The sequence below is a fragment of the Pelodiscus sinensis genome, chromosome 2, assembly GCF_049634645.1.
Source record: "Pelodiscus sinensis isolate JC-2024 chromosome 2, ASM4963464v1, whole genome shotgun sequence".
In the NCBI taxonomy this organism is placed as follows: domain Eukaryota; kingdom Metazoa; phylum Chordata; order Testudines; family Trionychidae; genus Pelodiscus; species Pelodiscus sinensis.
In genome coordinates this window covers 248,713,881-248,728,785 of record NC_134712.1, presented here as the reverse complement: position 1 = coordinate 248,728,785, position 14,905 = coordinate 248,713,881, and the positions used below count along the sequence as shown (strand labels likewise).

General features: G+C 44.2%; 1 protein-coding gene across 4 annotated transcripts in view; it reads left to right on the top strand.

The window, feature by feature from the left end:
* Nucleotides 1-14,905, top strand: part of CRHR2 (corticotropin releasing hormone receptor 2) — a 274,374-nt gene that overhangs the window by 173,245 nt on the left and 86,224 nt on the right. For all 4 annotated transcript variants that reach the window (XM_075922873.1, XM_075922875.1, XM_075922874.1 and 1 more), the window contains 2 exons: nucleotides 411-496; nucleotides 6,615-6,721. In XM_075922873.1, the coding sequence (XP_075778988.1) occupies nucleotides 411-496; nucleotides 6,615-6,721 (193 nt within the window). The remainder of the gene's footprint in view (nucleotides 1-410; nucleotides 497-6,614; nucleotides 6,722-14,905) is intronic.

Here is a 14,905-nt window from a genome sequence, read left to right as displayed (position 1 = left end):
ACAGCTCTGGAACCAGGAGCCTGGAGTTGTTCCTAAGGGACTGCAGAGGTTTAGAGACAGCAACGCTGCTTTTTTTTCTGTGCTCTTTACCGTCCTTTTGTGTCTTGAGTGTGTCTCTGGCTGCGCTCCTTAATCCTAGTCAGCAAGCATCTTCTAAACACGTTGTCTTTGTATTTATTTATAAATACTTTTTATTTCTCCTTCTCTTCCCTCCTTAGCAAGTGATCTGCTCTGCCACCCTCCTTCCCCAGCGGCAGAGTCCATTATTTGCCCAGAAAAAAGGCTCTCATTTAACTTCCATGCCTGTAAAGCTACCTCCCTGGTTTTTGTTATTGTGTTTTGTGGGTTTTGGTTTTTTTGGAGGGGTGGGGTTGAGCATTTATTTATTCATTTATTTTGGTCCCTATTAGGAAATGCCTACAGAGAATGCATGGAAAACGGGACGTGGGCTTCCAAGATCAACTACTCTCAGTGCGAACCTATTCTGGATGACAAGGTCTGTATTTCTCTCTCCATTTTTTCTAGATGTCCTTTTTCTCAGCATCCAGGAGAGGAAGGAGCCTCGTGTCTGGTTTATGTGTTGGTCTGAGACTCACGAGATTGGGTTTTTATTTCTGTCACTGCCACAGAACCCAGCGGGACCTTGGACAATTCATTTCCTGGGGGTGTCCATTTTTTTTTAAATAGGGTAGCAGGACCCGTCCCTGCTTTGGTTCTGTCTGCCCATCAAGCAGCCATGTGACTTCCGCCCATGTTGATGTCTCCAAGCCAGCGGTGATCTAACTCAGTGTTTCTCAACCTTTGTTTATAAAGTATCCCGTTTTCAAAAAAAAATTATAAGTACCCCCAGTACCTACAGTTTTCAGACACCCCAAATTTTTTCTACCATTGCAACACATCAGTTTAAACAACTTAATTATAGCCAGGCGGGCGATGACATTTTTGAGTGTAAAAAGTACAAAAATAATAAAATGCTGTACAATGTAAAATAAAAATTCAGTTTTCTCCAAATTTCAGTTGTGTTGACATACCCCCCAGACTTCTCTCCAGTAGCCCTAAGGGTACTCGTCCCACTGGTTGAGAAACACTGGTCTAACTCGCTAACAACCCTAAAGCTGCCGCCGCACCGATTGGCCACTCAAGTACGAACCCTGAGTCCTGCACAGGCATTTCAGCGTCAATGTTTTTGGAGGGGCAAATTACAAAAGCATTGTGTGTTGTGAGCCCCAGTAACACAGCAGAAGAAGCGGTTAGTGGCACTGAGCTAGCCAAGCAAGGGGAGGATTTACGGCAGGCCTTGGCACTATTTCTCTCATGCCAATTCCATGGGGGTGATGCGGTGCACATGGCCCTACCCAGTCTGGTTTTATCTAGTTAGCTCAAGCACCGGAGCACTTGGTGGCATCAAGTCCATCCAGAACGCTAGGTTCTCATGAGATTAGCCTACTCATGAGATTAGCCTACGCTGAAGCCCTTGCCGGTGCCGCTTCACTGCTCCTGTACCAGGCTAGCTACATTAAAGCCATCTTGGATATGTCTGCGGTACAGTCACAACCCCTGACTTTTATAGACCTGTCCTGAGTTTGACTGGCACAGTGGATGGGAGACTCTGTTTGAGACATCACAGGTGGCATAGGGAAAAATTAGTCACCCGGGGAAGGAGACCAGGGATTAAGATTAAAGGAGTTAGCACAGCCTAGTGCAAAGAGAGAGGGGTAAGTTGGATCAAGTGTTCAGATGAAGGTAGGAATAATGATGTACAAAGCCCTAAGGGTGATTTTAGGACAAGAAATAGGTTTCCTTTAACTTCAAGCGGGGGGGGTCTGGTGCATGCAAGCCGCAATAATATTCTTTGCTGTTCCTGTCCAGGGAAACACATTCTAAAACTCACCTCTCCTTTTTCTTGCATGACTTTGAACAGTTAGCCTGCTTATGAAAGCAAATCCCGATGAGTTTTGTTTGCAGGAGTTGATGGGTATTGCCACTACGACAGGGGATTTTTTACTTTTATTGTTTGCTTTAAAATCTCACGGCTACGATAATACCATAAAACTTCATAAACCACCGATTCCTTCAGTATATGAAAGTGGTGATTCTCCCCTCCCCCCCTCGAACCCGCTGTGTGTACAAAAGCTTAAAAACTCATTTAGTAGATCCTTGAAGGGTAATGACAAACTTTATAAGTATTAAGGTTTATGAATATTCCTGAAATATCTAGCGGGTGCTCAGCTGTCAGAATAAAACATGGGTTGGTTTCTGATCAAATGTGTTCCCCCCGGATTCCTTGTAATCCCCTTTTTGATTAAAGGTGAGATGCAGCCACCCTCATGTGCGATTGTTACTGAATAATATTAACTGATAATATTCCTAACTGTCAGGGTGATCAAACACTGTAATAAATTTCCCAGGGAGGTTGTGGAATCCCCATCTCTGGAGATATTTAAGAGTAGGTTGGATAAATGTCTATCAGGGATGGCCTAGACAGTATTTGGTCCTGCCATGAGGGCAGGGGACTGGACTCGATGACCTCTCGAGGTCCCTTCCAGTCCTAGTATTCTATGATTCTATGCCACAGATTGGTGAGTTGGTGCTAAGTGACCACATCCATCAATCTGTTTTTAATAATGAAAGGTGCCATTGTTCGGCATGGATGCTTGTACTCAAGAGCCTAAACAGGCTCCTAAATCCTTCTCTTCAAAGCAGCAGACCCGATTCTTCTAGTGTGACTGGCTCACCAGGAACAGGACTGCAAATCTGCAGAGCCCAAAGCACAGCATGCTACAGCGGGTGCTAAAGTTAGCTCCCTTGCAGGGCCTCTTACAAACACACCTCCTCTGCTGAGGATGGCCTTTGGCACATACCCACAAGGGGGCTCCACAAAGACACATGCTTATCTTTACCCTCAGGAACGGTCCCATTGGGGCCCTGTGTGTAAATGGGTATGACTAACACATCATACTCCAGCCACTCACCTTCCAAATTCCCCCTGATGGTGGGCGGTGCCCCGCCCCCTGCACTTTATGTGACCAGGCGTCATTATGAGCTGATGGCTATTGAATAGCATCCTGGGAAACTGATTTATGGTTTCAGCTCAGCAGAGAAACCTTGCCCATCGCCGGCCCAAAGCCCCATTCTCATTAGCAGGCCGGGCGAGAGGGTCTAAGGCACTGTAAAAGGGGACTTTCTGTAGCTGCACCTTTGCATGGGGCCGGGCCGGGCATGGCGCCTTCCTGGTCCAGGGTGGAGATCATGGACCTTATTCAGGTTTGGGGGGATGCCCCCAACGTCCACGATCTCTGCCCTAGACAGAGGAACGCATCCGTCTATGGCAGAATAGCTGCCAGCCTGGCCACCAAAGGCCACATGCGAACCCAGGAGCAGGTTCTCATGAAAATCAAGTTGGTCCTGCGAGACCCCCAACCCTGAGCCCTGAGCTTCCCCTCCCCCTTCTTCCCCTTGCTTCCCCCTTTCAGCTCCCTCCTCCCAACCTCTCTTCTCCCTTCTCCTGTCTCCTTTCCCCAGTCTCGCCAGAGTTTCATTCCCTCCCAGTTTTGTTAAATAAAGAGAGTTTGTGTTCATGAAAGTACGTGTATTTTATTTTATATCGGGGGGGTTAGGGAGGGGTAAGTGGAAGGGCATGAGGGAGGAACGAGGCACAGGCCCCCAGTGGGGCAGACCAGGGAGGCGCTTAGTGCTCCTCAGGGTGGAAGCTCTCCCACAGGGCCTCCTGGATACTGACAGCCCCCCAATGGACTGGCAGCCAGCAGAAAGTGCAGCCAGGCTCACAGCAACGCATCCAAGAGAAGCACCAGAGTGGCCAGGGGCAGCTCTGGCTCCATGTTGCAGAGTGCTGTGGTGTCCCAAGTGAGGGCAACCAGAGCACACAGAGACAAAATGCTTTGCTGTCCCTCATCGAGGTAGCCAAGCAAGCAGGGAAACCTGAGAACCGACTGCCAGGGGGAAGGGAGGGGTCCCTTTAAGCACAGGCCTCAGGAAGCAGCCACACAAACTCCGGACCTGATGCCCTACCGGACCTGGTTCCGGCTGGCCTTAAACGCAATTCAGCGTCCACTCAGTGTGGATGCGCTATTTCGAAATAGCAAAACGCTACTTCAAAATGCATTTTGTGTGTAGACGTGTTATTTCGAAATAACTTATTTCGAATTAACTATTTTGAAATAAGATATTTCAAAATAACACTGTAGTCTAGACATACCCTATCAGTGTTTCTCAACCTTTTTTTTATAAAGTACCCCTTTTTCAAAAACAAATTATAAGTACCCCCAGTACCTACAGTTTTTAGAGACACAAAATTTTTTCAACCATTGAACACATTTGTTTAAACAACTTAATCGTAGCCAGGCGGGTAATGAAATTTTTGGTATAAAAAGCACAAAATGAATAAAGCGCTGTAAAACTTAAAAGAAAAATTCAGTTTTCTCTAAGTTTCAGTTGTATCGATGTACCCCCCCCCCTCCACCCAGACTTCTCTCGAGTACCCCTGAGGGTACTAGTACCACTGGTTGAGAAACACTGGTGTAGATCATGCCTGACAAGTGTCTGTCTAACCTGCTCTTAAATATTTCCAGAGATGGAGATTCCACAACTCCCCTAGGCAATTTATTCCAGTGTTTAAGCACCCTGACAGGTAGGAAGTTTTAATATATTATGCTCCTCTCTATGGGTTCTGAGTTTGCCTTGGGGAAAACGTGAGTCTCAGATTCGCATCAGTGACAGCAAAGGAAGTCCTTTTTCTTCTTTGGGGCTGGTGCTTGGAAAGGGGCTTCATATTCTTAAAGTTTCTCTTCCAAACAGTGACCCCGTACAGTATGTGCAAAGTGAAAATAACAGTTGTGACGCAAATGAGATGAGTAATATCTAATTTACAGTGTAAGCTCTTCTGGACAGGAGGAAATATTCTATTCTTTCCAGAAAGTGCCTGGCACTCAAATGGCATTTCAGCATGAAATAAATGCTGTACTGTATTGGGTCAGTATACTTTACATGAAAATGCAAACTGCTATTTGATTTGTTAGGAGCAGTGCAAATTATAAGATTCCCCTTCCCTCTCCCCCTGTCCTTTTGCTTATCTGATGACAGGTATAAAGGATCAGGTTGAGTTTCATCTTGTGTCTTTTCCTCCTCAGGGCTATTCAGAAATAGGTAGTTGAGGGTGATGCTCAAGGGGACTTCAGAATACATTTTAACTGCCCCTCCCCCCTGCACACACAGACAGAGAGACACATAACTTAGTTCTCTCCAAGGATAGCATATTGCAGTGTATGCTGAAGACTTAGGTAGATTTGATCATGAAAATGTTGCCGGCAAGGCTGTCTCTTTAGGGAGTTGCTGGCCCGGTGTTGTTTTGTCAGCACTGAAAAGGCTATTTACTTCAGCTGGTGGGGAAAATCATTCCTCAAAACCTTTATGCAGCTACCCCTGGTTTTGCAACCGAAAGGAGAATTTTTCACAAAAATTTTCATTTTGGCCAAAGGGGGTTTTGACAGACAAATGAAATTGTTGAGGTTAGACAGCTGAGAACAACTGCTTTTTATTTTCCCCCTCCCTTTCTCTTGTTTGCTTTTGCCATTTTGTGGGAACAAGTGTGAGGAAGAAAAAAATGAAAGAACTGGGGGAGAAATATCCCATACTGAAAATGTCCCATTTGTCAAAAAAACTTAAAAATTCATGGAAAAATTGGGACAAAAGGAGAAATCTCCTAATCAAGTAAAGACTTTTTCAATTAAAAATCCTTCTGCGGGTTCATTTTAATACTGCATTCCTGCTACCCACTAGCATGGATGGGTGTCTTCTTTCTGACTGCAGCTCACAGAGTAGTAATCTGGTATGTATTTGTTGTGGGAATCACAAAACTCATCCCATTGATTTCAGTGGGTGTATTCATGTGCTTAAAACTCGGTCTATGTCTTCGGAGTCAGGCCCTAGCCGATTTTATTCTTACAATACCCTGAGATAGAGAGAAATGTACATAAAGCAAGAGCAAGTTAAAACTGGACTTAGAATTAGGCGGCTTCCAGCCCTGTGTTCAGATCACCAGGTTCCAACTCTTTCAAAACTTTATCAATTCAAATAAGAGTTGGAAGGATCAGGCCCTTTGCTTGCAAAGTGCTTCCGTGACACCGAATATTATTTTCACAAGGAAACTTTAACCAATAGGGAAACCAGTCTGACCTTAATCCTGGCTCCTAAACATCAAACTAATTTCATCATTTCATTTCCTGTCGGAATTGTGACTTTGTCATTCCAAAGTGTCCCATGCCTTTCAGATCATGGCTGGCTTTAAGGTATGAAGATTTAAACAGTATAAGCCAGGCAATACTGAATCCTATTGAAGTTCCGCAGAAAAGTTCTGTTGGGCCAGATCTGTTTAGAAAAAATTGCAAACTGAAACTTCCCATGTGGGTAGAAGACCTGCATTTTTATGTCTGGACTATATACGTGGCTAATCCATAACTGTAGCCCTTGAGTTATTATTATAACATCATCTTAAAATCAAGAAAAGTAATTACAGTTTTCTAAACTGATTAACGGTTCCTTAATGTCAATGTTCAGAGACTTGTGCTGATTTAATCATGTTATCTCTTTACCTCCAGAGGAAGTACGCACTCCATTACAAGATTGCTCTCATCATAAACTACCTGGGACACTGTATATCTATAGGAGCACTTATTGTGGCTTTCATGCTCTTCTTGTGCTTGAGGTGAGTTATCTATTCATAGTTCATTTTTCCTTGGTGTGTGATTACATCATATTAATCAGTCCCTGGGATAATAGTCTCTGGATCGTATACGGTCCTATGTGCATCTAATTCTTCCCACTGTGAATGCAGTTTCCACTGATTAGTGTGCGTAGAACGCATCAGTGATGTGCTATAGTGCTGAGGGCTAAGAGCCCTGTTTGTATTCAGAAACACAACTTAATGATTTAATGCCAAGGCAGAGAACCTGTGGATGCAAAGAACACTTGATAAGGGAACGATACGTGAGCTGGTATTCGAGTGGGTCAGTTGACCAATTGGCACGCCAGGGCATAGAAGTGAGGTGTGTTACATACTAGCTGATGCAAAGCCCATTCAGGTTGGTGGGCGTCTTCCCATTGAGTCCGGTAGGTTTTGGATCAGACTTTCCCTGTTCCATTGTTCCTGTTAGATGGGTTGAACACGCTAAATGTTCAGGATTATGCCATCCCCAGGGACTGACCTGCAAAGAATAAACCTTGACCCTAAATTTCAGCTTCCCTTGGCGCTTGCACGCTCAGAGGAAGCGCTACACGTTGGTGCTTGAGAGAGTGATGCAGGAGCCCACCTGTGAGACAGACAAGAGCCTCCCACTCGAGATCTGGAACTGGGTGAATTCTCTGTTTTGGTCACTGTCCTTTGAGGAGAACCATTGCTGGCAGAATCCCTGTTAATTTCTGGTCAATCCCTCCACCAGCCTGGCCAGCTCTCCGAATGTGAGTGCGTCTAATCCTCTGCATGCGATCAGGAGATGCATACGCAAACTGGGCATGAGCCAAAGAACTCAGTGGCGTCTTTCCATTGACGTCAGTGGAGCGAGCCCATTGTTTACATTGTGGCAGCTATTGACTTCCTCCACCTTTTACGGTGCTCAGAAATTTTAAATAGGGACCGTGTATAAACTGAATAAGGGCCTCTCTTCTGTGAACGTAAGAACGTAAGAATGGCCACACTGAATCAGACCAAAGGTACATCCAGCCCGGTATCCTGTCTGCCAACAGTGACCAATACCAGATGCCCCAGAAGGAGGGAACACAACAGGTAATCCTCACGAGAGCCCTCCCTGTCCTCTACCTCCAGAGAAATAAAGGCTAGGGACACCATTCCTACCCATTCTGGCTAATAGCCACTGATGGACCTAATCTCTATGAATCTATCTAGCTTTTTTTTTAACCCTGTTAAAGTACTAGCCTTCACCGCATCCTCTGGCAAGGAGTTCCACAGGTTGACTGTGCGCTAAGTGAAGAAAATCTTCCTTTTGTTTGTTTTAAACCTGCTGCCTATTAATTCCTTTGGTGACCACTAGTTCTTATATTGTGGGAATAAGTAAATAACTTTTTCTTATTCACTTTTTCCACACCAGTCATAATTTTATAGACCTCAGTCATATCCCCCCTTAGTCGCCTCTCTTCTAAACTGAGAAGTCCACTCCTTTTTAATCTCTCTTCATATGGGACCCGTTCCAAATCCGTTCCAAAGGTTCTTCTACCTCTATCATCACTGGCCAACCAGGGCCCAAAAGTAAGGGGAAGTGAGTCACTAAAATTAGTTACAAGCTCTCCTGTATGGGAGCAAAAGAGGTTTCCACCATGAGATCAAGGCCTGGGAAAGGATATGGGACTGCTGGGAGAACATGGTGCAGTGGGAGAAATATTTGAAAATAATGACCGGTTGATGTTACATCATGAACTGTTTTCAACTGTAAGCCACAGTTGTGTGCATTTTGGTTGGGGATGGGAATGGCGGGGGGGTTTCATGAAGATAGTGGGAATGAATATTGCTGCAGAATTTGGCCCATCATATGGTGGACTCGTAATTTAGGTCTTTGAACCATTCTATAAAGAGCAATGACTCTGTCAGTCAGGGAAAAAAGGGAGGAGGGGTTGCCTTGTATATTAAAAATGTACGCACTTGGACAGAAGTGGAGATGAACGTAGGAGATAGCTATGTAGAGAGTCTCTGGGTTAAGCTAAAAGGGGTAAAAAATGAGGGTGATATCATGCTAGGAGTCTACTACAGGCCACCTAGCCAGGTGGAAGAGGTGGATGAGGCCTTTTTTAAACAATTAACAAAACTATCCAAAGCCCAAGATTTGGTGGTGATGGGGGACTTCAACTATCCAGACATATGTTGGGAAACTAACACAGCGGGGCACAGGCTATCCAATAAGTTTCTGGACTGCATTGGAGACAACTTTCTGTTTCAGAAGGTTGAAAAAGCTACCAGAAGAGAAGCTGTTCTGGATTTGATTTTAACAAATAGGGAGGAACTAGTTGAGAACTTGAAAGTGGAAGACAGTATGGCGGACAGTGATCATGAAATAATAGAGTTCATGATCTTAAGGAAAGGTAGAAGGGAGACCAGCACAATTGAGGTAATGGATTTCAGAAAGGCAGATTTTGATAAGCTCAGAGAACTTGTAGGTAAGGTCCCATGGGAAGCAAGACTGAAGGGAAAAACAACTGAGGAGAGTTGGAAGTATTTCAAAGGGACGTTGTTAAGGGCCCAAAAGCAAACAATTCCGCTGTGTAGGAAAGATAGAAAATATGGCAAAAGACCAGCTTGGCTTAACAAGGAGATCTTGCATGATCTCAAAATAAAAAAGGAGTCCTATAAAAAATGGAAACTAGGACAAATAACAAAGGATGAATATAAGCAAGCAACACGGGAATGCAGGGGCAAGATTAGAAAGGCAAAGGCACAAAATGAGATCAAACTAGCTACAGGCATAAAGGGAAACAAGAAGACCTTTTATAAATACATTAGAAGCAAGAGGAAGACCAAGGACAGGGAAGGCCCACTGCTCAGTGAGGAGGGAGAAGCAGTAACAGGAAACTTGGAAATGGCGGAGATGCTCAATGACTTCTTTGTTTCGGTCTTCACCGAGAAGTCTGGAGGTGTGCCTAACGTAGTGAATACAAGCAGAGAGAGGGTAAGTTTAGAAGATAGGATACACAAAGAACAAGTTAAAAATCACTTAGGAAAGTTAGATGTTAGCAAGTCACCAGGTCCTGATGAAATGCATCCGAGGATACTCAAGGAGCTGATAGAGGAGGTATCTGAGCCTTTAGATATCATCTTTGAAAAATCATGGAAGACAGGGGAGATTCCAGAAGACTGGAAAAGGGCAAATATTGTGCCCATCTATAAAAAGGGGATAAGAACAACCCAGGAAACTACAGACCGGTCAGTTTAACGTCTGTCCCAGGGAAGATAATGGAGCAGGTAATTAAGGAAATCATATGCAAACACTTGGAAGGTAATAAAGTGATAGGGAATAGCCAGCATGGGTTTGTGAAGAACAAGTCATGCCAAACTAATCTGATAGCTTTCTTTGATAGGATAACGAGCCTTGTGGATAAGGGAGAAGCGGTGGATGTCATATACCTAGACTTTAGTAAGGCATTTGATACGGTCTCGCATGATATTCTTATTGATAAACTAGGCAAATATAACTTAGATAGGGCCACGATAAGGTGGGTGCATAATTGGCTGGATAACCGTAGTCAGAGAGTTGTTGTTAACGGTGCTAAATCCTGCTGGAAAGGGATAACAAGTGGAGTTCCGCAAGGGTCTGTTTTAGGACCCATATTGTTCAATATCTTCATCAATGATGTAGATATTGGGATAGAGAGTACGCTTATTAAATTTGCAGATGATACCAAACTGGATGAGGTTGCAACTTCTTTGGAGGATAGGGACATAATTCAAAATGACCTTAGCAAGTTAGAGAAATGGTCAGAGGTAAACAGGATGAAGTTTAATAAAGAGAAATGCAAAGTGCTCCACTTAGGAAGGAACAATCAGTTCCATACATACAAGATGGGAAGCGACTGTCTAGGAAGGAGCATGGCGGAAAGGGATCTAGGGGTCATAGTGGACCACAAGTTAAATATGAGTCAACAGTGTGATGCTGTTGCAAAAAAAGCAAATATGATTCTAGGTTGTATCAGCAGGTGTGTTGTAAGCAAAACTTTTGGTGTCATTCTGCCGCTCTACTCTGCACTAGTTAAGCCTCAGCTGGAGTACTGTATCCAGTTCTGGGCCACATTTCAAGAAAGATGTAGAGAAATTGGAAAGGGTACAGAGAAGAGCGACAAGAATGATTAAAGGTCTAGAGAACATGACCTATGAAGCCATGCTTCATGAACTGGGCTTGTTTAGTTTGGAAAAAAGAAGATTAAGGGGGGACATGATAGCGGTTTTCAAATATCTAAACGGGTGTCACAAGGAGGAAGGAGAAAATTTGTTCCTCTTGGTTTCTGAGGACAGGACAAGGAGTAATGGGCTTAAAGTGCAGCAAGGGAGGTTTAGATTGGACATTAGGAAAAAATTCCTAACTGTCAGGGTGGTCAAATATTGGAATAAATTGCCAACGGAGGTGGTGGAATCTCCCTCTCTGGAGATATTTAAGAACAGGTTAGATAGACATCTGTCAGGAATGGTGTAGACGGAGCTTGGTCCTGCCTTGAGGGCGGGGGGCTGGACTCGATGACCTCTCGAGGTCCCTTCCAGTCCTATGATTCTATGATTCTATGATTCTATCTCTACTGCCCCTCCCCAAATTCTCCATGCTTACATAGTGGACAAAAAAAATATTAACATCAGATATATCTGAGAGCGCTCCAAGAATGGATCTGGCATTTCAACCTTCCAGACTCTTTCTTCACTATTTTTATATCACTTATCACCATAACGTCTAGGAACTTTGATTAATTTATATCTAATAAAAGATGCAAATAATTCATTCCCTCTCTGAATCTAAATCTTTTATAAATGCCTAAGTAAATAAGGAAGCTTCAATTAGATAATGCTTTATAAATGTATAATTTGCCAAGCTTCTAATACAGAAGTAACCTAGTTGTTCTCCTCTAAATTAGTTTTCTGCCTTGAATTCAAGCCTTAAGCAAAGCAGTCAATGTCAGAGTTTTGTATTAAAAATGAATGCAGTATTTTAGTGGTTTCTGTGCTATATAGGTTCTTATAACATGTTCCTCACCACAGGATCTGCTACCTTGTAGATGCCTAAAATATGGAATATTAAAGGGTTTTAAAATGATCGTCTATTGTACTCTACAATGCAAACATTGGTCACATTAGTTTCAAAAGTACCACCATTGCCACAGATCCTTTGATCTCAGTGGAGTTGCCCTCAAAGCAGCTAAGTATCTGGTTCATTGTTCATGACCCAGATTCCGTTTGAGCAATAGTTCCTTTTCTTTTTCCCCTGAGACATTTCATGCATTTACCTGGAAAATTAGCTCTACAAGCAAAAGAATTGTGGCTTTTTTCTCTTTTCGTTGTTTTCGGTTTTATTCTAGATGTACGTGGGCATTGATTAAGTAGGGGAAAGAAGGGAATTCAGAGTATTCTTTCATAAATTAGGCAGAACCAAATGCAATGAATAGTAGTAGAACCATCAACCAGAACCTGAGCATTATTAGCTGTTTTTTCTCTTCTCCCCCTTCCCTTTACCTCTCCATGTTTTTAGCTCTGTGACCCTTTTTGCCCTGGCACATCTGCTCCCAAGCCACAGTTGTCATGGACGGGAGGCTCATTCTGCTGAACTTCCTCTCCATCTTCTTATTCCCAGTCTATCAGCTTTTCCTTTGCCCTGGCAAGGCAGGTAGAAGCTGGTAGTGAATTACAAGTCAGTACCATCTGATGACTCTTCATAGGCCTTGTGAAATAGGGCAGGGACTGTCAGTTGAGTACCCAATGAACCAGCTGTCCCTAGCAGTGAAGCCAATGATCCAGTGGGCAAAGAGATTAAACTACTCTCTCATTACTTAAGGTGGCCTCTCAGGGCATGTCTACACTAGGAAACTATCTCGAAATTAGTAAATTGGGTTTAAGAACTCCCGAAATAATAAAAATCAAAATATTTAAAAAACAGCACATAGTCTAGTAGCACCTTAAAGACTAACAAAACATGTAGATGGTATCATGAGCTTTTGTGGGCAAAACCCACTTCCTCAGATGACTGGAGTATTAAAAGTCCAGATCCAAGAATAAATAAGGGAAAGGGTGGGGAAGGAAGAGAAAAAAAGGAGAAAAAAGACAGTGAATAGATTGTTCAAGTTACAAGAGGCTGATAAGAACAATTAGCACCTCCACTGTTTGGTTGTTGGGTTGGTCAAGTCATTGGGATGTGGAAGGTAGTGTGTGAGCCAGCTGATGGCTCTGCTCATTCCATTCTGATAAGAATTAAACTTGTAAATGAAGTTTAAGGAGGAGGGATAGCTAAGTGTTTAGCGCATTGGCTTACTAAACCCAGGGTTGTGAGCTCAATCCTTGAGAAGGCCATTTAGAGATTTGGGGCAAAAATTTGTCAGGGATGGTACTTGTTCCTGCTGTGAAGGCAGGGGGCTGGACTTGACTTTTCAAGGTCCCTTCCAGTTCTAGGATATAGGTAATCTCCATTAATTTCTAAAAAAAAAAAAAAGTTAAGTACCAACACTTCCCTGTGTATTTGGCTTCTTTGACTCTCTGAGCCCCAGGGCAATTTTCCCCTTTGCCGTTCCCTCCCCGTTGGTGGGCTTGTATTCTGGGAGCGATTATTACACACCTAACCCATCCCTCTGTAGATACCAATTGTACCGACCTATAATTAAGTGCAGAAGCCATTACAGCTGGCTGAATCCTGTTAGAAGGGGATTTGTGCAAAAAGAAATAGAATTTGTTGGTACACCTCACTTTAGTGTAGGCCAGAAAGGAAAAACTCCTTATTCCCACTCATCAAGATGTGGCTCATAGTATCCTGACCCATGATGGGATGACTCTACTAAGCAGATGATTAAAACGGCCATCACCCCCTCTTCCCCGCTGCACATCCCCTTCCTCCTGGTGAAGTGCGGGGAAAAATCCTGAAGTAGAGTTGCCAGCTTTCTAATTGCATCAAACGCAACACTATAGCCTCCTTGCCCCACCCCCTTCCCCGAGACCACGCCCCTAGACATGCTGACAGTAGCCTCCTGGGTCCCTTTTCACTGGATATTCCAGTTGAAAACCTGGCAATGCTATCCTGAAGTGGCCAGGCTGTGAGAGCAACCTGGGTAGCCCAGAGCTGCAGAGAAGCTGAAGCAGGAGCTGTGTGGAGAGCTGGTAGCTGGAGAGAAGCTGAATTCCAAGCAGAATCTGCAGGAACTATATGCAGAGCTGCCTCCGGACCAGTCAGTGACTGCTGGACATGACAGCTGGGTGCAAGTTGGGGTAGGACTTGTGGGGCAGGCGCAGTGGCTGTGCAGGGAGCCAGTACAATGGGGCCCCAACGAGAGAGACAATGGAGCCTGGCTTGGAATCCTGAATACTCCTAGTTGTTTGATTAGACACTGGACTGAAGAGGGCACCCAAAGCAGTAGGCCTGAAACGTCCTCTCTCTCCGCTGGTCTGCCCACACTGGAGCCACTAGTGCTCACCTGGAGCTGTCACTGTTCTTGCCTCTGTGCCAGGATATGTGCAACTATCCCTTAGCTATCAAATGACCCTCTCCCTTAGCCATGTTTCTGAGTGGCTTTTGGGGACCCAGCAGAACTATCAGATACAGTGTGTGACTTCATGTGGTGGTATGCTTAGCATGTTACTGGCACCTAAGGGGGGTGTCAACCATTACAATGGAATTGAATTCTCTTGTGGTCTGTCACATTCCAATCTCTGTAGCTTTCTTTCTTTCTTTTCTTCAGCATCCGAGGAAGTGAGTTGTAGCTCACTAAAGCTTATCCTGTAATACCCTAATAAATCTGTTAGTCTTTAAAGTGCCACCAGACTTCTTGTAATTCACTGAGCCCACTGACAAGGGAGCGTGAAGTCTGCTCTGGAGGCTTAGCTGAGAGTCAGTTGGCTTTTAGCTCATGCTGGAGCAGCGCATGGTTTTAGCCCCTGAGGTCACAGGTTCAATCCTTCCTGCAGATGATGTGGGCCTGTGGACTTTACAGTTGTATGATGCTTCTCTTCCTGTAATACTTGGGTGCGGTGTGAACTTGCAGCACGGCAGCTGTCAATGAGAATTATTAGCACTGATCAACACAATGGCCACTGACACCGGAGGGCCAGGAACCAACGTGGCTACAACTTTGGCTCTGGGGAAAGTCTGCCTTGTTTCTGTGCCACGTTTGGGTGGTAAAAATCTGGGCATTTTTAGAACTCTAG